This window comes from Taurulus bubalis (assembly GCF_910589615.1).
Source record: "Taurulus bubalis genome assembly, chromosome: 5".
In the NCBI taxonomy this organism is placed as follows: Eukaryota; Metazoa; Chordata; class Actinopteri; order Perciformes; family Cottidae; genus Taurulus; species Taurulus bubalis.
In genome coordinates this window covers 29,414,069-29,436,783 of record NC_136593.1, presented here as the reverse complement: position 1 = coordinate 29,436,783, position 22,715 = coordinate 29,414,069, and the positions used below count along the sequence as shown (strand labels likewise).

The window sequence follows — 22,715 nt, the reverse complement described above, 5'->3', positions numbered from 1 at the left end:
TAGTTCTACCGAATAGCCTCTTAACTATACTATGTTAAGGTGAAATACAGTTAAATATTCAGACATTACAACACAAACTGATGCAAACACAACAGGAACGTGTCCAACCGATCAGCTGTGAGGTCGACTCCAGAGAACATCAACATTTCATATTCAGACCGAGACAAAAGGGCCTCCGTTGCAGATCCTCTGGGGGTTAGGAGACGGCTCGTCCCCCCCGACTCCTTGCAGGGACTCGTCCCCCCCGACTCCTTGCAGGGACTCGTCCCCCCCGACTCCTTGCAGGGACTCGTCCCCCCGACTCCTTGCAGGGACTCGTCCCCCCCGACTCCTTGCAGGGACTCGTCCCCCCCGACTCCTTGCAGGGACTCGTCCCCCCCGACCCTTGCAGGGACTCGTCCCCCCCGATTCCTTGCAGGGACTCGTCCCCCCGACTCCTTGCAGGGACTCGTCCCCCCCGACTCCTTGCAGGGACTCGTCCCCCCCGACCCTTGCAGGGACTCGTCCCCCCCGACTCCTTGCAGGGACTCGTCCTGTGAACTGTTCATCAGTCACGCAGCAGACTAACAGTTGCGTAAACTTAGTTTCAGTCTGTTTGTTGCGTGTTTCCAGAGTGTCATGGAGACATGAGACATGAGACGGTCCACACTGGCCACACGTCGTGTTTATAAAGGAGCAGGTCCGACACAATCGGTATTCAAACATTTAGCATATTTTTTCGGTCCGTGTGAAACAGAATATGTTTATATTTCAGGGGCAGAAAAGGCGGGAAGAAGGTTAATATCTTAAAAAAAAAAGTAAAAACTAAATTAAAACAAAGGTTTCTCACGTCATTCCTCAGGATGATCTCACTTCATAAATACATTCAGCACTCAAGTTGATGCAGTTTTTTTTCTCTTTTCTTTTTTAAAAGTTTCTATTGCATAAGGACATGATTATTCCTGCCTAAACACGGTCACTATATTAACAGACTATCACATGTGCACTTAAATTAACACTTATCCATCACAGTTCAACACTTCTCTTATTCAACATCTTCACGGACCTTCCTCTTCCTCACCGACAAAACATAATTTAAAACATAGTAAAAGACATATTTGTGATTAATCAGACGCGTTATGTGAGATAAAAACACAGCGGGTAGTGTGAACGTTATGGGTCAAGAGAAAGAAGGACTAACCTTCAGCTGCCTGAGTCAAAGTGGCAGGAGGATAATCTCTCTCCACAGAATAAAACACAACGCCATGGTTATACGTCTAGATAAGATATAACATAAGGGCTACAAACAATATCGCTAAGGGGGAAATAAACAACATAGAATATTTAAAGAAACAAACGACCCAAAAGAGCGTGTAAATGAGTTGGAGGTGAAGCAGCAGACTAACAAGTGACCGACAGTAGTTCTTCTACACTTTAAAGTCCCGTAGTGAGTCTGTGTTCCTATAGGAACGGGTACTGGCTGAGGCGCCGCGGGCTCAGCTGGTAGGCGGCGTACGCCTCGGCCCGCGGGGTCACGCTCACGTAGGGCGAGCCGGGGAACGGGTGCTGGAAGGCGGCGGGGAGGCCGTGCAGCAGCCCGCTCACCGAGTCCTTCCTGCCGGCCGAGTCCCTCCTGGAGGACGCGTACGCCGCCGCGTAGGCGGAGGGGGAGTGTCCGTGGCCGGCGTGGCCGCGGCCCAGCAGCTGCTCCATGGCCTGAGACGCCGAGGAGAGCGCCGAGGAGGCCGGGTAGGCGTACAGGCCGGGGCCCGGGGCCGAGGCCAGGGCCGACACCTCGGGGAAGCTGTAGTGAGACGACGCGGCCGCGGGGAACGTCGACTGGCGGCGCATGGAGGAGTCGCTGTGGGAACGCTCCTGAGACGAAGAGACGACCGGCTGCACCTGCAGAGACGACACAGGCAGGGTTCTAACCATCTGAGCAACGGGTTCAGGCTTTAAACCACATCTCCTTGATCAAGCATTTAGTGAAGTCTGGGTGTAAACATGAAACGTGAGTAAATGTAGCATTTAAACTAACAATGAGAACACAAAGCATACAGTAAACCTTAAATGACACAAATGAATGAGACAATAGTTTGATTAAAAGAATAAACATTTATATAGATGCCTGTATGTATGCCTGCTTATATTTTGAGTCTTTCTTTTAAAAGCATATTCATTATTTCAAACTCAGCGTAAATGAACGACATGAACACATGAATATAACACATTTACATGACTTTTACTAAACTTTGGGGATTTTTTTTATTTTTTCAAGGACTTTTCCAGGCCTGGAAACAACCATTTTAAAACTCCATGACTGTTCCAGGTTTTCCATGACGTAAGAACTGGCTGTTCTCTACATGTTCCATTGGAGAGAACAAGATACTTCAATCTGTTTTAAACCATCTGTCTCTTCTCACAAGGGTTTCGGTATCGTAGCAATTTAAATGAAGTTAATCAACCCTGTGGCTGCGGCGATAATTAAGGAAACGTTTTTAAAAAACTGTCAGTTTTTTCCGAACGTTTCCTTAATTATCGCCGCAGCCACAGGGTTGGGCTTGGTGAGTTTAAGGGGAAGTCAAACATGAAGCTCTAGCGGCGACGTCTAGCGTGTGAAGCACAGGAGCGAGGCCTCACCTGGCTGAGGTTCAAGGGGTGCGACTGGCTCGGCACCGGTCCGTGACTCTCCCCCGAGCCGCAGGGCTGCCGGTTGGACGACCTCTTGGGCTTCATGTAGGTCACTGTGGATGAAAATGGAATAAGTATTAAACAAACCGCTACAGAACACCTTCCCACCACACAAAGACGGGGGGAGACGACTCACCGGTCTCCAGGCGTCCTCGTGGAGCCGCCCCCCTCTCTGCGCCCTGGGTTTTGACTGAAGGCGCCACCACGGCCAGAGACTTGGGCTGGCGGGACGCGGCGCTGGCCGGGTTCAGCAGGCGAGGCAGAGGAGTCAGGGGGCTGGCGGTGGACGAGTCAGAGTCGTGCACCGTCACACAGCTGATGACGTTAGCGCGCTGACTCAGACCCACGCTGCAGGAACAGAGAACAGAGACGCTAGTGCACCAGAGACAGCAGGGATGATGTCAAGGAAGTTCAGGAAGAATGATAGAGTGAGAGAGAGTGAGCGCTATATATATATATATACATACATACATACATACACTCACCTAAAGGATTATTAGGAACACCACACTAAAACTGTGTTTGACCCCCTTTCGCCTTCAGAACTGCCTTAATTCTACGTGGCATTGATTCAACAAGGTGCTGAAAGCATTCTTTAGAAATGTTGGCCCATATTGATAGGATGGCATCTTGCAGTTGATGGAGATTTGTGGGATGCACATCCAGGGCACGAAGCTCCCGTTCCACCACATCCCAAAGATGCTCTATTGGGTTGAGATCTGGTGACTGTGGGGCCATTTTAGTACAGTGAACTCATTGTCATGTTCAAGAAACCAATTAGAAATGATTGGAGCTTTGTGACATGGTGCATTATCCTGCTGGAAGTAGCCATCAGAGGATGGGTACATGGTGGCCATAAAGGGATGGACATGGTCAGGAACAATGCTCAGGTAGGCCGTGGCATTTAAACCATGCCCAATTGGCACTAAGGGGCCTAAAGTGTGCCAAGAAAACATCCCCCACAACATTACACCACCAGCAGCCTGCACAGTGGTAACAAGGCATGATGGATCCATGTTCTCATTCTGTTTACGCCAAATTCTGACTATCATCTGAATGTCTCAACAGAAATCAAGACTCATCAGACCAGGCAACATTTTTCCAGTCTTCAACTGTCCAATTTTGGTGAGCTCTTGCAAATTGTAGCCTCTTGTTCCTATTTGTAGTGGAGATGAGTGGTACCCGGTGGGGTCTTCTGCTGTTGTAGCCCATCCGCCTCAAGGTTGTGCGTGTTGTGGCTTCACAAATGCTTTGCTGCACACCTCGGTTGTAACGAGTGGTTATTTCAGTCAAAGTTGCTCTTCTATCAGCTTGAATCAGTCGGCCCATTCTCCTCTGACCTCTAGCATCAACAAGGCATTTTCGCCCACAGGACTGCTGCATCCTGGATGTTTTTCCCTTTTCACACCATTCTTTGTAAACCCTAGAAATGGTTGTGCGTGAAAATCCCAGTAACTGAGCAGATTGTGAAATACTCAGACCGGCCCGTCTGGCACCAACAACCATGCCACGCTCAAAATTGCTTAAATCACCTTTCTTTCCCATTCTGACATTCAGTTTGGAGTTCAGGAGATTGTCTTGACCAGGACCACACCCCTACATGCATTGAAGCAACTGCCATGTGATTGGTTGATTAGATAATTGCATTAATGAGAAATTGAACAGGTGTTCCTAATAATCTTTTAGGTGAGTGTAGATATATATCTATATATATATATATATATAGATATAGATATATATATAGATATATATATATATATATATATATATATATATATATATATATATATATATAGATAGAGATAGAGATAGGATTCAGGAGGCTATCTCTTCCTCACCTGGCGGGAAGGAATTTGCGCTCGTCCTCTGTGTCCGTGTCGCTGTGGATGGTGATGATGCTGACGGCTGGGCTGGGCGTGTCGGAGATGACGATTGGCTGAGACCACGTGGCGCTGGGCGGCGTCACGCCGCTGCCGGCGAGCAGCGAGGCCGTGGACACACCCCTGAGCAGAGAAACCACACGGGCTCAGTTTACCCCGAGAGCAAAAACACAACATAGAACAGTCTTCTGCACGTCGGAAGTGCTTTTAACGGTTTACTTTCCAGGCTATGAATGTTTATTTACATCTACGTTACAAAGTGATTGACATCTAAGAAATAAACTGATTTGTAAACATCACAGAAACAGCTGGCTCGGTTCTCTTGAGACATACCGGTTCCTGTTCTCTCCACGTCTGGCTTTCACCTTCTTCCTCTCCGGCTGGCTCCTGGCTTGAGTGGCGCTCCTGTGAGGGCCAAAGGTCAAACAGGTCAGAGGTGCATCCCACTGGTAAACCACAAATAGATCAACATGATGTCTTGAGGTGAGGCGTTAGTGCACCTAGACGACAAGCAGTGGTTCTAACTCAAGGTTCTGTATTCAGGTTCTGTTAGCAAAACGTCAACTTAACGCCAACAAGTCTCTACACAAAACAAACACTTCAGTTTACTCCTCATTCATTGTCTTTAACGTAACAAAAAACTCTTTCTCCTGTCCTTTGTTTTCCCTCAGCGGGTCCATGGTGGGTTGCAGTTCCTGCTGCAACCACTGGGAGGGGCTGCACCTCCCAGTGATGACATCACAACATAAAGAACACTTACCGTCCCTGATCACAAAATCACGTTTTGTTTAAGGAGCATGACATCACAGACAGAGACACAGAGCATTCAAGCATGCATCTGCAGTCCCTTACATCTTGCAAATACATGATAATGAGATGATCATTTAGACTGTAGCAAATAAGACAACCATTTAAGTATCCTTGACCAAGATACAGAGCAAAAATGTTTCTTTTACTATTTCAAATACAAAACAAAAGAAGACAGGTCTCTGAAATGCTTGTAAATGTAGAAGCCGCTGGTTCTTCTGGACTGACGCACCTCCAGCTGTGTCCCTGCTGCGTGGACACGTTGGCGTGAAGCGTCTCCAGCGGTAGTTCAGGAACCGCCGAGCTGTGGATGGACACACCGGGGACCTGCTGCCACGAGGACGGGATGAGGATCTGCTGAGTGCCAGCGGGCCAGGCCTGCTGAGAGAAACCACACACGCTTCAGCACAGGGAACAGTTCGGGTTAGAGCTCAACAGGAGGGATGCTGGGATGGGCCGCACAGACCGAGCCATGCCAAGAAACAAACCCAAACACCGAAGACAAAGAGGCCAAACTCTTCAACAGGCAGAAGCACAGAGACAGAGGAGCAACCTTTCCCAAGCCATTCTCTTATTAAAGCATTGCCCTCAACAAATGCACAGGATGACACCATGCAAAGCACAAACAGTGAGGAACAGATCCGGTAGAGACACGTATACACAGCACCACGGCGCCTGTGGAAGAAGAAGATTAGTTCAGATCACTGGCGCCAAACCGTCTGCTGATAAGCCTTCTGGAGAAAAGTTCTGGGGCGGAAACAAAAGATGTTGTGAGAGTTCAGTGGGCTTTGAGCTGCAGCCTCCTCTGCTGAAAACAAGGAAGGAGAGAAGCTGCAAGCAAAGCGCAGACGGGCTCAGCAACGCATGCCTCCATGCCTCCATGCGCTCAGCACCCTGCGGGAAAGACCGGAGGGAATGAAGGAGTGTGTGAAAGGTGGGGGTCCTTCAGAGTGGGAAAGGTTTCTATATTTTGTCAATTCTAATGTAATGTCACAAAGGATAATAAAAACAAAAGAATAGGTGGATCACGGTGATTTCGGACCAAAAAAAACGGTTTGATTGTCCGACAAAAATAAGCACCGAGCAACGCTGAAGCCGTTAAGTCTGCTTGTGAAAAAGCAAACGAGAGAATATTATGCGTATATTAAAGAAGTGTTTTTCAAGCTTTTTTCATCCGCGGCACATTTTCTACAATAAAAAAAATCCCGTGGCCAACAACCTACAAAAAAGTCCCATTGTAGCATAATACAGCATACATGGTAATTATTTCGCTACCTACTAGCATGGAAGAGTATTTAACTACTAGACCAGCCACTGTATTGCAGCTCAGACGCTCAACTATGGAAAAGTATTTGCGGCAACTAAATAATGTTTTTTGGGACCGACTTTGTGAAGTTGGACATTTTCCCAGTGGTTGAGCATCACTGCATTAGAGACCAGCCCTGTGGCGAAGAGGACAAAGGGAAGGAAAGGCAGAGCGGGAAAGAGACGCCGGTGTTAGTGCAGCAGCAGTGTGATGCATGAGTCTCTGCAGGCGTCCTCGTTGCGTTACCAGCACTGTGGCTGTGTGCTCCAGCAGGGTGGGCCGACCCAGGGGGAGGGAGTACTGGGGGGCTATGCCCGCTGAGGGCGGGTGCAGGGTGGCCACCATCAGGGGCGTGCAGGAACCCTGGAGGAGGAGGCAGGATGGGGGAGCGTTAGGCACGAGGAAAACGTCCGTTAAAGATCCGAGGAGACGCCACAAGCACCACTGTCTGACCTCTGCAGACTGCATCCTGTTTCTTTAGCAAATTTCAATTAAGATGAGTCTCCCACAGTAAACATCTGGCCTCTATCCCAGAGAGCAGACTGGGAATAAGAGCAGCCCTATCAGTCCTTGAAGCAAATACCAGGCAAAACACAGCAGAAACAAACAGCAACATGGACTATGACGCTGAAGTCAAATCTTTTGTGAATTCAAAAGTCAGGCGTATGAAAGGCATTTAAACAAGCAGCGTCTCTCCTGACAGCAAACCTTTATATTGAGCTCCACCTGGCTCCCTGTGAGCTTTGGCTCGCTCTGCTGGCAGCGACAGAGGAGGAACACAGTGATGCATCTTCCACCGAGCAAACTGAGCACCAACGCTCTGAGCTCAGCGCTGACGACATGATTCATGCATTTTTCTTTAGGTTTCTAAATGACCGACGACAAAGGAAGTCTGTATGAAGCTGCTGAAACTGAACCAACCTCATACGTTTATGATGCTGCAAACCATAAAATAACCTCCAATACTTTCCTACAGGAGACGCTTTCCTATGCAGGTCTGCTGCATGCTCAGCACACTTTAAACACATTCAGGTGAATCGTTAGCAAAGACTGCAGTCTGAAGTGCAGTCAACATAACACTGGAAAATGACAGGAACAGTAAAGTCTCTCTCTCTCTCTCACAAAGAAACTCAAGTGTGCCAAAAACAATACAAGCAGTGTTTCTTCACAAAAGACCAGAGTGAAAGAATAATAATAAATAAAATGCCTTAATGATAACCTCACGAGCTCCTACCTGTGTGAGCAGACTGGGCTGGATCTGGTTCTGAGGTACGATGGGCACAGAGCTGTCCATCCTCACGGGGAAGCTGGAGCTCTTACTGGACGTCTGCAGCCCTGCAAAACAATCCAACACACACCAATGAGAATCACTGCTGCACACCCGTGTGTCGTCTCTGCCGTCTCCCAGGTGGATGCAGCCGTCTCCGTTACCTTGAATGGTGGAGGGCGGGCAGACGATGAGCGTCTGCTGGAAGGGCTCCGTCTGGCTGCACAGCCCAGCGGGGCGCGAGGGGATCGGGACGCTCTGTTGAGCGAGACCGGGAATGTTGATGGTGGCCTGCTGGTACAGAGCCGGCTGGTAGTTCAGCAGAGGCAGCGCTCCGCCTGCAGAAGGCACCTGAAGCAGGAAAACACCTCGGATGAACACTGCAGGAGGCAGGAGGCAGACTCAACCTGACCAGTGGAGTCCAGCACTGTTCCAGGTTCTCCGCGGCCGTAAGAACCAGTGAGCAGCGGGCCGTACCTGGTTGTGCTGGTTGAGTTGGCTGCTGAAGGTCACGGTGAGGTTCCCCGCTGCAGCGCTGGGCACCGCGCTGGTGGAGTACAGGGATTTGTTGTTGTCGTAGGAGCTGCGGCGCTTACAGATCTCCATGTTCTGGAAGCAGGACTTCACGCTGGAGAGAGAGGAGCGGCGGAGCGTCAGCGACTGCATGTAAATACCCGTACGTACGCGCAGCCGTGTGGCGTCCACTCACTGGGAGCTGTGGGGATAATCCATGAGGTGGCTCATCGTGACAAAGGGGTGACCCAGGGTTTTCGTCGGCGTGATCCTTTTGTCGGCATCCAGACGGAGCATCCGCTTCAAGAGGTCTATGAACTCTCGTCTGTCAGCTTTCTCTGCCAGCATGTCCGTGCCCTCCAAGTGAGAAGACAGGTTCACCTGGAACACACAGAAAATAGATGGTAGTAAATAGGTCAAACACACAATATCAGGTGTGGTAATGTGGTTTATTGGGGTTGTGTGTAGTGTTGGTGCACAGAGTAAAAACTGTGAAAGCCATGTACCTGCATCATGTCGTCCAGACAGTTGAAGATGTACTTCCTGGCCTCCTTGGACTTGATCCCCATCTCCATCTCATGCTCTGATGGAGTCTGGGAAAAATAAACCATTTCTGTTTTAGTACGAGTCAAAACTATTTCTTAAAAACACTGAATGTCATTGGTACGATTTAAACCAAATAATGAAACTAGAAGGAGCATCAAGAAGTCTTTATATTTAAACACATCCCTAATGATCAGATGCTCAGGACGGTTCACAGGAGGCTCACCTTCAGCCTCCACAGCGGGTAGCTGGAGTCAGGGCCTCGGTTGAAGAAGCGACTGGTTTTAGTTCCGGCGCTCAGCAAGTACTCTGCAGGCAGGCCTTGAGTCTGGGAGATGTACCGGATCTGGAAACGACACAGAAACACCCAGAGTTACGAACGAGAGCGAATCCAAACTCTGGCATCTCTTGACTTTTGGCTAAACCAGCTGTTCAACGCAGAGCACCCACAGCTCTTTCATTGCCTTTTGCCAACTAACCATGTGTTAGCTTTCATATTCATTCAAGCATGTTTCTTCTAACAGATCAGACATGAAACTCTGGCGTCACTACTGACCTGGTCGTACTCGGAGGCCCCGGGGTAGAGGGGCCAACCCAGAAACAGCTCCGCGATCACGCAGCCTAGAGACCACATGTCGATGGCCTCGCAGAACGGCAAACCCAAGATGATCTCTGGAGCCCTAGACAGAACAACGAGGGTTACAGGTCGAGCACCGAGGAACCTGAGCTAACCGGGGACTTGTCTTCTGTCACCACTGGTTTTGTTTAGAGTCTCGCCCCTACCTGTAGTAGCGGGACTGTAAGTAGGTGGAGCAGACGGCTTTGGACACGTGGCTTGCCGAGCCGAAGTCGATGACCTTCACCCTGTAGGGCTGTCGGAGCGGGTCGACCAGCATGATGTTCTCGGGCTTCAGGTCGGCGTGAATCAGACCGAGGCTCTTCAGCTTCATCAGCGCTGTAGCCACCTGAACACACAGACACACACGCAAATATTCATCTACTGCAACTACGACAACATTAACGTGATACTATGATGGTGGGAAAAGGCTGAACGCCAACCTGCTGGAGGATGGGTCTGATGTGCCTCAAGGGGAGCGGGCTGAACTTGCTGTGCTTGAGGAAGTCGTACAGGTTCTGCTCCAGCATCTCAAACACCAGGCAGGTGTGACCTTTGTGCTGGAAGCATTCGTACGAACGCACAAAGTTGTACTCGTCAGCGTTCTCTGCACTCAGCCGGTTCAGGATGCCCACCTGATGAAGACCAACACACAAACTCAATTACAGGTTTGTTCATGTTTCAGAACAAGAGTTCAAGGAAGTGCACAAGAACGCTCTGTTATGTTCAAGCTGCATATATATATATACACACATACATACATACATACATACATACATACACACACACACACGCAGTATACCAGGAAGAGGGGACAGCATTTGTTTGCCAAAACACACAAACAACCACCACCAACAAAACAGCATATACATAATTTGCCTCCATTATTTCAACCGTTTCTTTAAGTTTTTTTCAGCAAGTGAAACGCATTCCAGTGAGGAACTCTATTCAATATATCAAGAACTGCAGTCTACTTTTTACTGCTGCACACTACTATGATCATATGATCTTTGTTCTATTAAAACACACTGGTATTAACGTACTGTTATTCTTTACCATATTTTAATATTTTTAAATAATGTCTGTTTTTTATTTATTGTTATGCACCTTTCAATAAGTCTAATTCCTTGTATGTATAAACAGTTCTGATCTGATTCTGTTAGCAGGTTGCATTGAGTTACATTATGATGCATTCACACTATTTATTATGTTTTCAAATGTAATATTGTCAAATGTTGTTCTTGGCGAGAAACTTCAACATATAAAGTTGTTTGAAAGAGAGGTTTTTGCTGCATTATAAAATACACATGAGAGTAGTAGCTCTGCAGCTCATAATACTTCATTAAAACCTCTAATGTCAAGATGGTTTACATTATCAAACATTTAAATAAAAATACACATTTATTTCCTAAATAATTGAATAGTGTGCTTTTACGTAAATCACCACTATTAGATGACAATAACAAGGTAAACAAACTAACTAAATGTTTAGTTTTGACAGATATTATTGTTGAAAATGTAGATTTTTCTAAAAAGGGAACCAATTAGCTGTTCAGTCTTGTTAAAATAATGTTGTATAGCTCCTAAGTGAAGCTAAACCTTTTTATAATCCAATTATTCAAGTAATCGATAGAATAGTTACCTAAATATTAGATAGCTGCAGCCCTCAACCACGGTACATGTAGTTATGTAATCAAAGCCGGATACACAAATACGTTATCAAGTATCTTTGACTACCTCAATTTGTCCCTGCCGGGCATAGGAAGGGTGGTTTTTCAGGATCTTGATGGCCACGATCTCGTTGGTGCCTCTCTTCCAGCACTTGGCCACTTGTCCGAACGTGCCTCTTCCTAAAAACTCCAGCACTTCATAGCTGCAGGCCACGGAGCAGAGGATCTCGTGCTGCACCAGCTGGTAATCCCCCTCGCCGTTGGAGCTGCTGCTCTTGGTGGTTGGAGCCGAGTGTGGGATGGACTGCCCCGTGCCGCCGCCGCCGCCGGTGCGGGTGGAGTAGGTCGCTGCCGGCGCCGAGAGCTCCTCCAGTATTTGGACGCTGCCACATCCGCTCCCGCTGCCTTCACTGGTTTCCTCCATCTTCCTCTTCTGCCCGTGCCGGTGGCCTCTCGCTTCAGAGGAGCTCTCGGTGTGAGCGTAGGACGAAGACGGCGCCTGCTGCTCCGCCACTCGCCGGCTCGAGCCCCGGGGAAGGCTGCCGGTGCTGTCGGCCGCCCGCACCACCACCTGGCCCCTGGAGCCGGGCGCCGCCAGGGGGAAGACCAGGGACGCGGCGAAGGGAGCCACGGCCATGGCGGGGGCGAAGGCGTAGGCCGACTGGCCGGCGATGGCGCTGTAGGCTTCGGTGGTGGACACGTCCCAGACATTGCTCTCCACCTTCACCTTCTTCACGCGGCAGAAGGCACTGGAGGAGATGGAGGGGGGAGAGAACACCTGCAGCTGAGAGCTCATGGCTGAAAAGAGATGCATGAGAATTAGATCAATAACAAACAATAAACAATACAGTTAGTGTTGCTATACTGCAGCGTGCATTTATACACAGAGGTCAAATGACTAAAGCAGACTAATGCAACATAATCCAATAGATCTATATCATGCCATGCACATCATAGGTGGAAGGTGCATAGATTAGACGTTAGACGAGACAATCAACAATCAAGACATCAATCAACAACAACAGTGCAGTGATATTTAAATCAAGTATAAGATAAAGATAAAGTGCTCAGACAAAAAGATAATGTAAGTGTATGTTAAAGTTAAAGTGACACAGCACAAACTACAGACTCAAAATGACTCAAGGTGAACATCACTGAAGAAATGAAGCTAAAGCTCAAACAATGAACCGGCTGCACCGAGAGTACATGCATTGTTTCAGTCATACTTCATTGTTTCAGTCATACTTCATCGTTTCAGTCATACTTCATCGTTTCAGTCATACTTCATCGTTTCAGTCAAACTTCATCGTTTCAGTCATACTTCATCGTTTCAGTCATACTTCATTGTTTCAGTCATACTTCATTGTTTCAGTCATATTTCATTGTTTCAGTCAAACTTCATTGTTTCAGTCAAACTTCATTGTTTCAGTCATACTTCATTGTTTCAGTCATATTTCATTGTTTCAGTCATACTTCATTGTTTCAGTCAAACTTCATTGTTTCAGTCATACTTCATTGTTTCAGTCAAACTTCATCGTTTCAGTCAAACTTCATTGTTTCAGTCAAACTTCATTGTTTCAGTCATACTTCATTGTTTCAGTCATACTTCAAGCAAAACTTCCAAACATTCTTTGCTTTCAGCTCAGATGTGAGGATTTACTACTTGTCCTTGTACATTTGACAGCGATGATAAACATCTTGGGTCTGGACTGTTCGTTGGACAAAACAAGTCATTTAAAAAAGTCCCAAAGGCTCTGAGACATTTCTTAACATTTGAATACTAAACAACGTCTTTAGCAATTAAATCATCACTTCAATTGATAATGAAAATAGCGAGCTAGACAGCTAAGCTGAACACTAACCTTGACAAAGGTGTATAGCACTGTGTGTGTATTAGACTAGTTTAGTTAGCTGTCCCTAATAAACTGGCAACTGAAAGTATAATCCCAGAACGTGAAAAACAGACAAACACAAACATGGAAATGCTCAACAATCCATCACATTTGAGGCCATACATGTGCAGTTTATACTCCATCAACACGTTATGCATTGTCACTTTATAGTATTGTTTATGTGTTCGTCTCTCAGCTCTTGTTCCTATAAAGGTATCTTCCATTAATTTATCCTTCCCGTGTTATGTTTCAACGTAAAGCATGAGAGCAGCAGCACCGTAAACATACCCGTGATGTCATAACACAGCTCTCTGTTGCACAAACAGCATTCATAAGCAACGACAAGCTGCGAGCTTAACTTAATGAGAGGATTAGTGGTTTATCTAATTAAAATAAAGTCACGTTCAATGTGAATGGGGTGGATCGCATGAACCATCAACGTGTAACTGAGAAACTGTTGTTACATACCGGTTGGGTGTTATTACGGCGTCGAGGTTTAAATCCCACTGCAGCGCTACCCTGTTAGCTCCTGTTAACTCTCTGTTAGCTCCGGCTAGCTCTCTGTTAGCTTCCGCTACCTCCCTGTTAGCGCCTCGTTAGCTTCCGCTAGCTCCCTGGTAGCTTCTGCTAGCTCCCTGTTAGCTCCCTGCTAGCTACCGTCCGAGGCTCGCTAGGCCTGCATTGTTTCTTCGGTCGATGGAGAGCCAGGCAGCGGGGAGGCCTCACAGGAGCGGGTTTCCAGAAGCAAGACGCAGAGGCAGCATTGCATCTCTACACTTAATCATCTACTGCTAAAAAATATGTACATTTGTTGATTAAAACATAATAAATTACACTCTAAAACCGCCTGCCTCCAAGCAGCAAATCCCCCTTTCACCGGAACAACCACGTCCTTATATCAGCTGCGATTGGTACGTCGTTTCCGGTCACTACCGTAATGGCGGTGGCGCGGGGATGACGCAGCTTCTCACCGGATGAACCGCGAGCCGCGCCGCGCGGGGGGTCCGGGCTCCACTCGGCCGGATCGGCATCGCTCCGGGGTCAGAGGATCAGGTCGAGAGGCCGTGGGGATCTGGTTTTACTTGCGCGGGAAAAAGAAAACTACGTGTTTTACGGTAAAATGAGATGGCCGTGACGTCATGTAGAAAATACCAGTGATTTTCCGGTAAGACCAAGACGGTCCACACGGCCTGGGACATATATATATATATATATATATATATACATATATATATATATATATATATATATATATATATATACATATATATATATATATATATATATATATATATATATATATATATATATATATATATATATATATATATATATATGTATATATATATATATATATATATATGTCCCAGGCCGTGTGGACCGTCTTGGTCTTACCGGAAAATCACTGGTATTTTCACACTGAACTCTTTTAAGATTTTTTATTCATTGTTTACCTTGTGTTATTCAGTCCGCTGTTATTATGGGTTGCTCTAACTATGTTTTTAATTGTTTTACTATATATTACAGGGTTCTTACGGTCATGGAGAACCTGGAAGAGTCAAAGAGTTTTAAAATGGTTATTTCCAGGCCTGGAAAAGTCCTGCAAAAAAATTTAATCTCAGAGTCATGTAAATGTGTTATATTCATGTGTTCATGTGTTCATTTATGCTGAGTTTGAAATAATTAATATGCTTTTAAAAGAAAGACTCAAAATATAAGCAGGCATACATACAGGCATCTATATAAATGTTTATTCTTTTAATCAAACTATTGTCTCATTCATTTGTGTCATTTAAGGTTTACTGTATGCTTTGTATTCTCATTGTTAGTTTAAATACTACATTTACTCACTTTACTGTTTACACCCAGACTTCACTAAATGCTTGTAATGGTCATTTAGTTTAAAGTCATGGAAAAGTCATGAAATCATTGGTCAGAATGTGTATGAACCCGGTTGTTGGCTCTGTGGCACTCAAAGATTATTTTGAAAGAAAAGTGCATTAAAAATTAAATGCATTATTATTAGTATTACTTCTAGAAATAAAGAAGATCCAACATGGCGGCGTGTATACAGAGATGTTTAGGTAAATGAAAGATGTGAAGATAATGACATCGATGTGTCTCCACCAGCAAATACCTCATTAAAGTCTAACATGTAGAAATGAAAGGACATGTTTTGCCCAACCAGTCTACATGTGCTTTGTGGACTTGGAGAAGGCTTTTGACCGGGTCCCTCTGGGTTTTTGTGGGGGGTGCTGCGGGAGTATGGGGTGCCGGACCCGTTGGCACGGGCCATCCGGTCTCTGTACGCCTGCAGTAGGAGCTGTGTTCGTATCCTCGGTAGTAAGTCAGACACGTTCCCGGTGGGTGTTGGCCTCCGCCAGGGCTGCCCTTTATCACCGGTCCTGTTCGTGACCTTCATGGACAGGATATCTAGGCGCAGCCAGGGGGCGGAGAGGATCCGGTTCGGGAGTCTCGGGATCGCCTCTCTGCTGTTCGCAGATGATGTGGTCCTGTTTGCCTCCTCGGACCGTGACCTCCAGCATTCACTGGGGCGTTTTGCAGCCGAGTGTGAAGCGGCAGGGATGAGAGTTAGCGCCTCCAAATCTGAGGCCATGGTGCTCTGCCGGAAACCGGTGGATTGCTCCCTCCAGGTGGGGACAAACTGCCTACCCCAAGCGAAGGAGTTCAAGTATCTCGGGGTCTTGTTCACGAGTGAGGGTAAGGTGGAGCGGGAGATCGACAGGCGGATCGGTGCGGCTGCAGCAATAAAACAGGCGCTGTACCGGTCCGTCCTGGTGAAGAGGAGCTGAGCCGGAAGGCGAAGCTCTCCATTTACTGGTCGGTCTACGTTCCAACCCTCACCTATGGTCACGAACTCTGGGTCGTGACTGAAAGAACGAGATCTCGGATACAAGCGGCCGAAATGAGCTTCCTCTTCAGGGTGGCCGGGCTCACCCTTAGAGATAGGGTAAGGAGCTCGGACATCAGGAGGGAGCTTGGAGTCGAGTCGCTGCTCCTTCGTGTCGAAAGGAGTCAGCTGAGGTGTTCAGCATCTAGTCAGGATGCCTCCTGGACGCCTCCCATTAGAGGTTTTCCAGGCACGTCCAACTGGTAGGAGACCCCGGGGAAGACCGAGGACACGCTGGAGGGATTATATCTCCCGGCTGGCCTTGGAACGCCTCGGGGTCCCAGAATGAGCTGGAAAGTGTTGCGGGTGAGAGGGAAGCCTGGGTCGGCCTGCTGAACCTGCTGCCACCGCGACCCGACCCGGATAAGCGGCTGATAATGGATGGATGGATGTTTCATTTCTGTCAGGAGGAATAGAAGTACAATGGATCCAGATTCATGTTTAGAATATGAAATAAGAACAGCAGTAAAAGACACGTACAACTTTTTCTCGAAAAAAAACACTAAATAAATAAATATCAGGCGAAAAAAATAAGTTAAAGTGCAAATTTTCTTTTTATTCTGATTTCATTTTACAGCAGAAATTATGTAAAGCATTCAGAAGACATTTTCCACATATAAGGGCAATATTCAAAACACTTTGCATGGCCTCAGCAACAAAATATTCTTTTAAAAACATCAACAGTTTAGTGATGCTTGTGCATGCACGTTTGTAAAACAAACAAAGTAAAAACTAGGCTACAAAAAAATAAAAGAGGAATGAAAGACTGAGATTGGCATGGAGAACACAACAGCAGGCAAGGTGGGAATACAGCAGGAGATGAGAGAGAGAGAGAAGACGGGTGAAAGAAGAAGGCAAGGAGAGGTCTAGCCACAGTTATCTATAAGTCTACCGCTCTAGCATGCAACACCCTCTCAAAACAAGGCCTGCCAGGTCACACCAGTCACCTCTCGGCAGACGCATGAGAGCAGAGGCCCTGCATGGCTACCAGCTTCTACTATGGCATTATTTCTTTATGTTATAATTTTTAAAAACTTTTTTTCTACTCTATATACTCTTTTTACAGTCGCCATCCTCTCCGAAAACATGAACGTATTGATGGATTATCTGCAACTTGTGTGTCTGGTTTCATGTGTGTGTGTTTTCTTTGTGTGTGTGCGCTGATAAGCGCAAGCATTTAGATGTTGGCCTGTGTGTATATTTGACTGTATATACTATATATATATATATATGTGTGTATATGTATATACATATAGTATAGAGTATATATATGAGGCCAAAGCAGTGCTCTTGTGAGAGTGCTGATGTGAGAGGAGGTAGCATGAATGCTCCTGATAGCGCCGTGCTAACAATGGCTGTCTCTCAGTACGATGAAGGTTCATAAAACATGTGAAACACGCAGAATAGAGATCGTCCAATTGTAAACCTGTCAGTGTACTATCTCTTACATTTTTTATTTGTAACTAAGAAAATTGAGGTGATGTGTGGCCGTTTCCTATTTTTATTCAACAACTATTTGTATCAAGAATCTTGTGCGTTTAAGACAAGAGCAAGTATTTCAATAGAAATAACACTTATTACTTGCTTTCAATTTAGTTATCAATCATCAAACAAAGTCCTATAAAATACCGGATTTGGAGATTTTCTTCTCTTGTAGAAAAAGTGAAGCAAAGGCAGCTTGAGGAGCATCACACTGCTGCCTCGCCGGATGAGGCTGTCAGGAGGACCGCGTCCATCAAGGACTCGATTTGAGAAGATACGAGGTTAGTCAATGAACAACTGGAGTATCCCTAGCATACATGAACACATACACGTGCGTGTGCACACACAGATGTACACGGCCACCAGTAGCAGTACAACTCAGCCGTCGTCACACTCCACATCCATCTCCCTGTTCTTCAACCCTGAGTAAAATCTAAGGGAGAGATTTAATTGTTCCCAAAGACATAAGCACAGGGAGAAAGCGTGTGGCTGTTTCTGAGCGTGTACACGTGTGTGCTGCATGCATGTGTTCACGTGTGTGTGTGTGTGTGCGCACATCAGTGTGAGAGAGAAAAAGAAAGGAAGAGACAACTACTTTGCCCTCTGGAAAACGGTCGGGTTATGCGTTCGTGTAAATGCTGCACGGTTGTTTCCTCTGGGGAGAGACAGACAGAGAGTCCTTCATGAAACACAGGCTCCTCCCACAGCGACACCGGGAGGTCCAACTCCTGCCGCCGCCTTTCATACACAGAGATCTATGGTTTCTTGTTCTAATACTGCAAAAGTGACACACAAGTGGGGCATAAAGTGATACTGTCATTACTGGTTTGTCTCATAAAGCATCACTCAGCATCAATCAGGCCATGAGCATTCATTCATACTGACAAATTAGAGCTCCTAACTTCGACTCAGATCAAGTTTAACACTGTCAAGTTCACCTTTAACACACAATTTAGGAAAATAAACAGGTACTGGCAACCTTTTGGAGGACATACAATAGATATTTCCTGATATTAGCTTGCACTTTTCTGTTATTGAGCAGGCACTTTCTAAACAGAGCTTTCCAGAAGTCTAAAGTACATGTTGTATCATAATGGCAGTGACAATGATGAGAACAGAAACATTAACCACAACATGATATGTTCAAAGCGAGGGAGACATTCTGTTTGCAGATGGAGGCCAGGCTGGATCCTCTGAAGGTGTGAGTAATGGTCTTAATAAAAGCGAGTATGTTGCTGAAGCACAACCACATTGTAGAGAATGTAGTGCCCTCGTCCCGTGTTGGGTCATCATTCTTTGCATTCATATTAAAATGACCATCACCATTAGTATCATCTTCATACTTGCACCATGGTCGTCTCCACTCACGTCGGCCTCGGCCGAGCCCAGAAGGTGAGCTCGTCCGAGGTGCATCGTCTGTGTGTTTCCTCTGTGGATCTCACTGATATCTTTTGGGTGTTGGGTTCCCCAACGTAACATATTGTTAGGCAAAATAGCATTCATAATAATTGGCACTACTGGCAAAAAGGGTTTAATTTTTGCGAGCCAAGAAACAAAAGCACAAAATGTAAATGTTTTGTTTGAAAGATCGTTGTTTCAGCTAAGTTTGTTTTCCCACTTATAATTCTAACATTAGATTTTTCAGTTGCATGCTTTAACAAAATGTTCTTTTCAGTAACACGTATACTGGATACTCTTAAAGTGAAGCAGTTCAAATCCTCTCACAGTCCGTAGCCACTAACATCTTCTTTTTGCAGTTTCTTTGTCTTAAATCTCATGCACATTACTCCGTTTGTAATATCTACATTATTTACAAGCAATCCTGTGTACCCAGGTCTCTGTCTTAAGTTCTCATTATGGGAGTAAAATAATTTATAATCTTAAATACAGTCCTCTTATGAAAAAGTTTCAGGGTCCTTGTATCCCCTTACCTCGTCAGTTTATATACAGGAATATGCAATAGTCCAAAATATGGATTGTATTGCCCATGTGGGCTATATGGGGACCGGCGCCCTGCAGAGGACCGGGTCCTGCAGAGGACCGGGTCCTGCAGAGGCCCAGGTCCTGCAGAGGCCCAGGTCCTGCAGAGGCCCGGGCCCTGCAGAGGACCGGGTCCTGCAGAGGCCCGGGTCCTGCAGAGGCCCGGGTCCTGCAGAGCCAGCATAGAGACCTCAGAGTCAAGAAGAAGTCAAGGCAATGGTATGTGACTCTCTCCTCAAACCCGCTAGGATTCAGAGGTTCACGCGAAGAACAAACTAACAGAGACATTTAACCGTTGGGACATGTCATATTTTACCACACGAGGGGAAACCAGTCTCAAGCTGAACCACTCTTGAGCCAATTCAATAAATAATTAGACCCTTAAATAAATAAATAAAGTAAAAAAAAAGCACCCGAAATAAGTCATTTGTCCTTACACAGTTCACATTACACAGGGCGAGGATAAGTCGATGAGGACGTAAGTGACACAACTACACATAGAAATACAAAAGAAACAACACTAAAGCAGTTTGGCAAGCATGCAGGAGCTCAGGGCTCAAACACATGCATCGAGTTGAACGAACACGGACACACCACGCAGGCCGGCAAAGTGCCGCCTCTGAGAACGACTCCGTACAAAGTCCATGTAACAAATGAAGACATCGTTATCCAGACCCCTTATCTAGCAACGCCCCTCTTACATTCAAGTGCAGTTCCTCCCCTTTGGATCGGGTGACTGATTAGTAGCTTCGTGAGCCCGTGAGTCAGAGTGTTAGTGATGTTGTGATGTACTCGGTTTGCCACTACAGCTCTTCAGGATGATGGAGAGGAGGAAGAAGCGAAGAAACCTTGCATGCAAATGCAACACAGAAGTGAGTTTTTTGGTTTATGTTTTCTTATTCTTTCATGGATTACTGTTTGGATACAAAACGCAACAGGATTTGTATATTTTCTGCGTGTCGAAGCTTTCATCTCGAGCCGGCACGTCCAGACGCCGCCGGGAAAGTCAGGATGTTGTCGCCGGGCGCTTCCTCGTGCTCTCTCTTCCGACTCGCTCTTGCAAAGAAACGAACCCATGAGGAGTGCAAAGAATGCCATGAGGTTAATGTGATGGCCTCCCAGTGGAGCTGTGGAGGAGGATCAGTGCTGTGGGCAGAGCCAGGTCCCAGGCTCTGCCCAGCAGGCTTCTGTCTGAGCTGCCATGATGGACACCTGTCCTCAGTCTGCCTGGGAAGAGTGTGTTTCCCTCTTGAGGGAACAGGGGAGGTAGGGGGGGAAGAGGGGAGGCATGGATGGGGACGGGGTCGGGGATGAAACATGGAAGAAGTTTTTGGGGGGATTGGAGAAAGGAAAGGAGAAGATGGAGGGCTGGGTGGCTCACAGGCTGAGGGGGCTGTGTGTGGGGCCTGGCGGTGGACTCTCAGGACCCCTGGCCTTTCTCTGCTCTCTGGCCCTGCAGGGGAACAAGCACACAACGCTCAGAGAAGTGCACGTGTGGGATTGAGCGTATTTGTGCATGTGTTTTTATCTCCATTGTTATATCAACAGGCCATACTCGGAGCAAAAAGAAAAGTTTTCCAGCAAACCCCTCTGATTCCACACACACACACACACACACACACACACACACACACACACCCTGTCAAGGCACAACAAAAAGAGGCTGGCAGGCCAAGCAAAACATGTAAAGTCCTCTCGTGGTCACAACATGCCCCATGAACACCTCCACCTATCTGCCATTCAGTCATGCAGGAGTATCAGCGTCATTCGGTCCTCAGAATGAGAGAGAGAGAGAGAGAGAGAGAGAGAGAGAGAGAGAGAGAGAGAGAGAGAGAGAGAGAGAGAGAGAGCAGACAGGGAGGACCTCCTCTCCCCCTCCTCCGCTGACATGCAAACAGGCATCAGCCACCAGGAGAGGGTGAAGGAGGGGAAGACAGAAGAAGGAAGGAAAGCTCACCCGTTTCAGAGGCCTGTGGTCCATCAAGGGGCTTCACAGGAACAGTAAAACACACCAACGTTAGCACCATGGAGCGCATGTGGCTGATGTGTGTGCACGTGGCTGAGCAGGTGCAGGAGCTGTGTGCCTCACCTGTGGCGGCATCGGAGCAGGAACCTCAGGATCTTGCGAGCAGCCTGGTTCTGCTTCTTCGTCAGGAGGCAGCTGTGGAGGAAGGAGAGGAGTGAGAAGACATCCTGTGCATCGCATGTCCTCTGAGAGAGAGAGAGAGAGAGAGAGAGGGAGAGAGGGTCGTACCCGAGGGAGTGTCTGTAGGAGCGGTAGTATTGCTGGATGAGGACCGCTGCTCTTCGACTCTGCTGGAACTTCCTCTGCTCATGGAAACTCCGGAAACGACTCTGGATCAGGATGGCTGCCAGGGTCATCCTCTTATAAAGTGCATACTGAGAGGAGGCAAGCAGCGGGTCGTGAACCTTTTCATCAAGCGATGTGTACCTCTGTGCTGTTTACACATGTAGACTCCACAGTGTGGAGACACAGTACATGACACGACTAAGCTGCACGGCTTCATTATACTTTAGTACTTTGGAGAGAAAAAGTTAGTACCAATAAGGATCTTGTGAAGCCTTTACGGCGGCAAGCTGACGGCGCTGACAGAGTCGACAAAGTTTACATAAGTACTTAAACTTAACGGTTACTTTAATATTTTATCTTCTTTTCTTAAATATGTATCTTCTCACAAACGTTGCGGTATTGTAGTAATTTAAATGAAGTTAAACAGCCATGTGGTTCCAGAGATAATTAAGGAAACAAAATGTTAATTTGTGTATGTCCGATAGTCTCCTCCCACTGCCCTGGGATGCCCCTCCTCTCTACCTCCTTCTGCTTCATGGATCGTGGTTATCTGGATCATGGACCATGCCTACTACTCATTATATGAATCATTTCTGTCATATTCATGTAATGTGCTGTAACTCTGTTACGTTATTCATTCTGGCCACATGACATCTATTCTCCTGTCCATCTGGGGAGAGGGATCCTCCTCTGTTGCTCTCCCTCAGGTTTCTTCCCCTTTTTTCCCTGTGAAAGGGTTTTTACTGTCTTTATTTGGGGAGTTGTTCCTGATCCGATGTGAGGTCCCGGGACAGGATGTCATGTTACAGACTGTAAAGCCCTCCGAGGCAAACTTGTATTTGTGATGTTGGGCTATGTGAAATAAAC

General features: G+C 46.7%; 2 protein-coding genes across 2 annotated transcripts in view; both read right to left on the bottom strand.

Annotated features, from left to right (window-relative positions):
* Positions 1-444: 444 nt before the first annotated feature.
* hipk1b (homeodomain interacting protein kinase 1b) lies at positions 445-13,737 on the bottom strand. The gene is made up of 18 exons (XM_079218984.1): positions 13,633-13,737; positions 11,340-12,070; positions 10,046-10,237; positions 9,770-9,951; positions 9,543-9,666; positions 9,213-9,332; positions 8,950-9,036; positions 8,640-8,824; positions 8,408-8,558; positions 8,095-8,281; positions 7,898-7,998; positions 6,910-7,026; positions 5,590-5,738; positions 4,884-4,955; positions 4,509-4,673; positions 2,807-3,018; positions 2,620-2,723; positions 445-1,881 (listed from the first exon to the last, which is right to left on the bottom strand). Exons 2-18 carry the CDS (start codon positions 12,066-12,068, stop codon positions 1,441-1,443), a joined length of 3,318 nt encoding a protein of 1,105 aa, XP_079075110.1. The 5' UTR covers positions 12,069-12,070; positions 13,633-13,737; the 3' UTR covers positions 445-1,440.
* A 7,177-nt stretch (positions 13,738-20,914) lies between these two features.
* The window catches only part of LOC306737135 (calmodulin-binding transcription activator 1-like), a gene marked incomplete at both ends in the record, with an annotated part of 36,980 nt that continues 35,179 nt past the window's right edge, over positions 20,915-22,715 (bottom strand). Inside the window, 3 exons of the mRNA XM_079218836.1 lie at positions 20,915-20,990; positions 21,627-21,698; positions 21,792-21,937. Of these exons, the coding sequence (XP_079074962.1) occupies positions 20,915-20,990; positions 21,627-21,698; positions 21,792-21,937 (294 nt within the window). The remainder of the gene's footprint in view (positions 20,991-21,626; positions 21,699-21,791; positions 21,938-22,715) is intronic.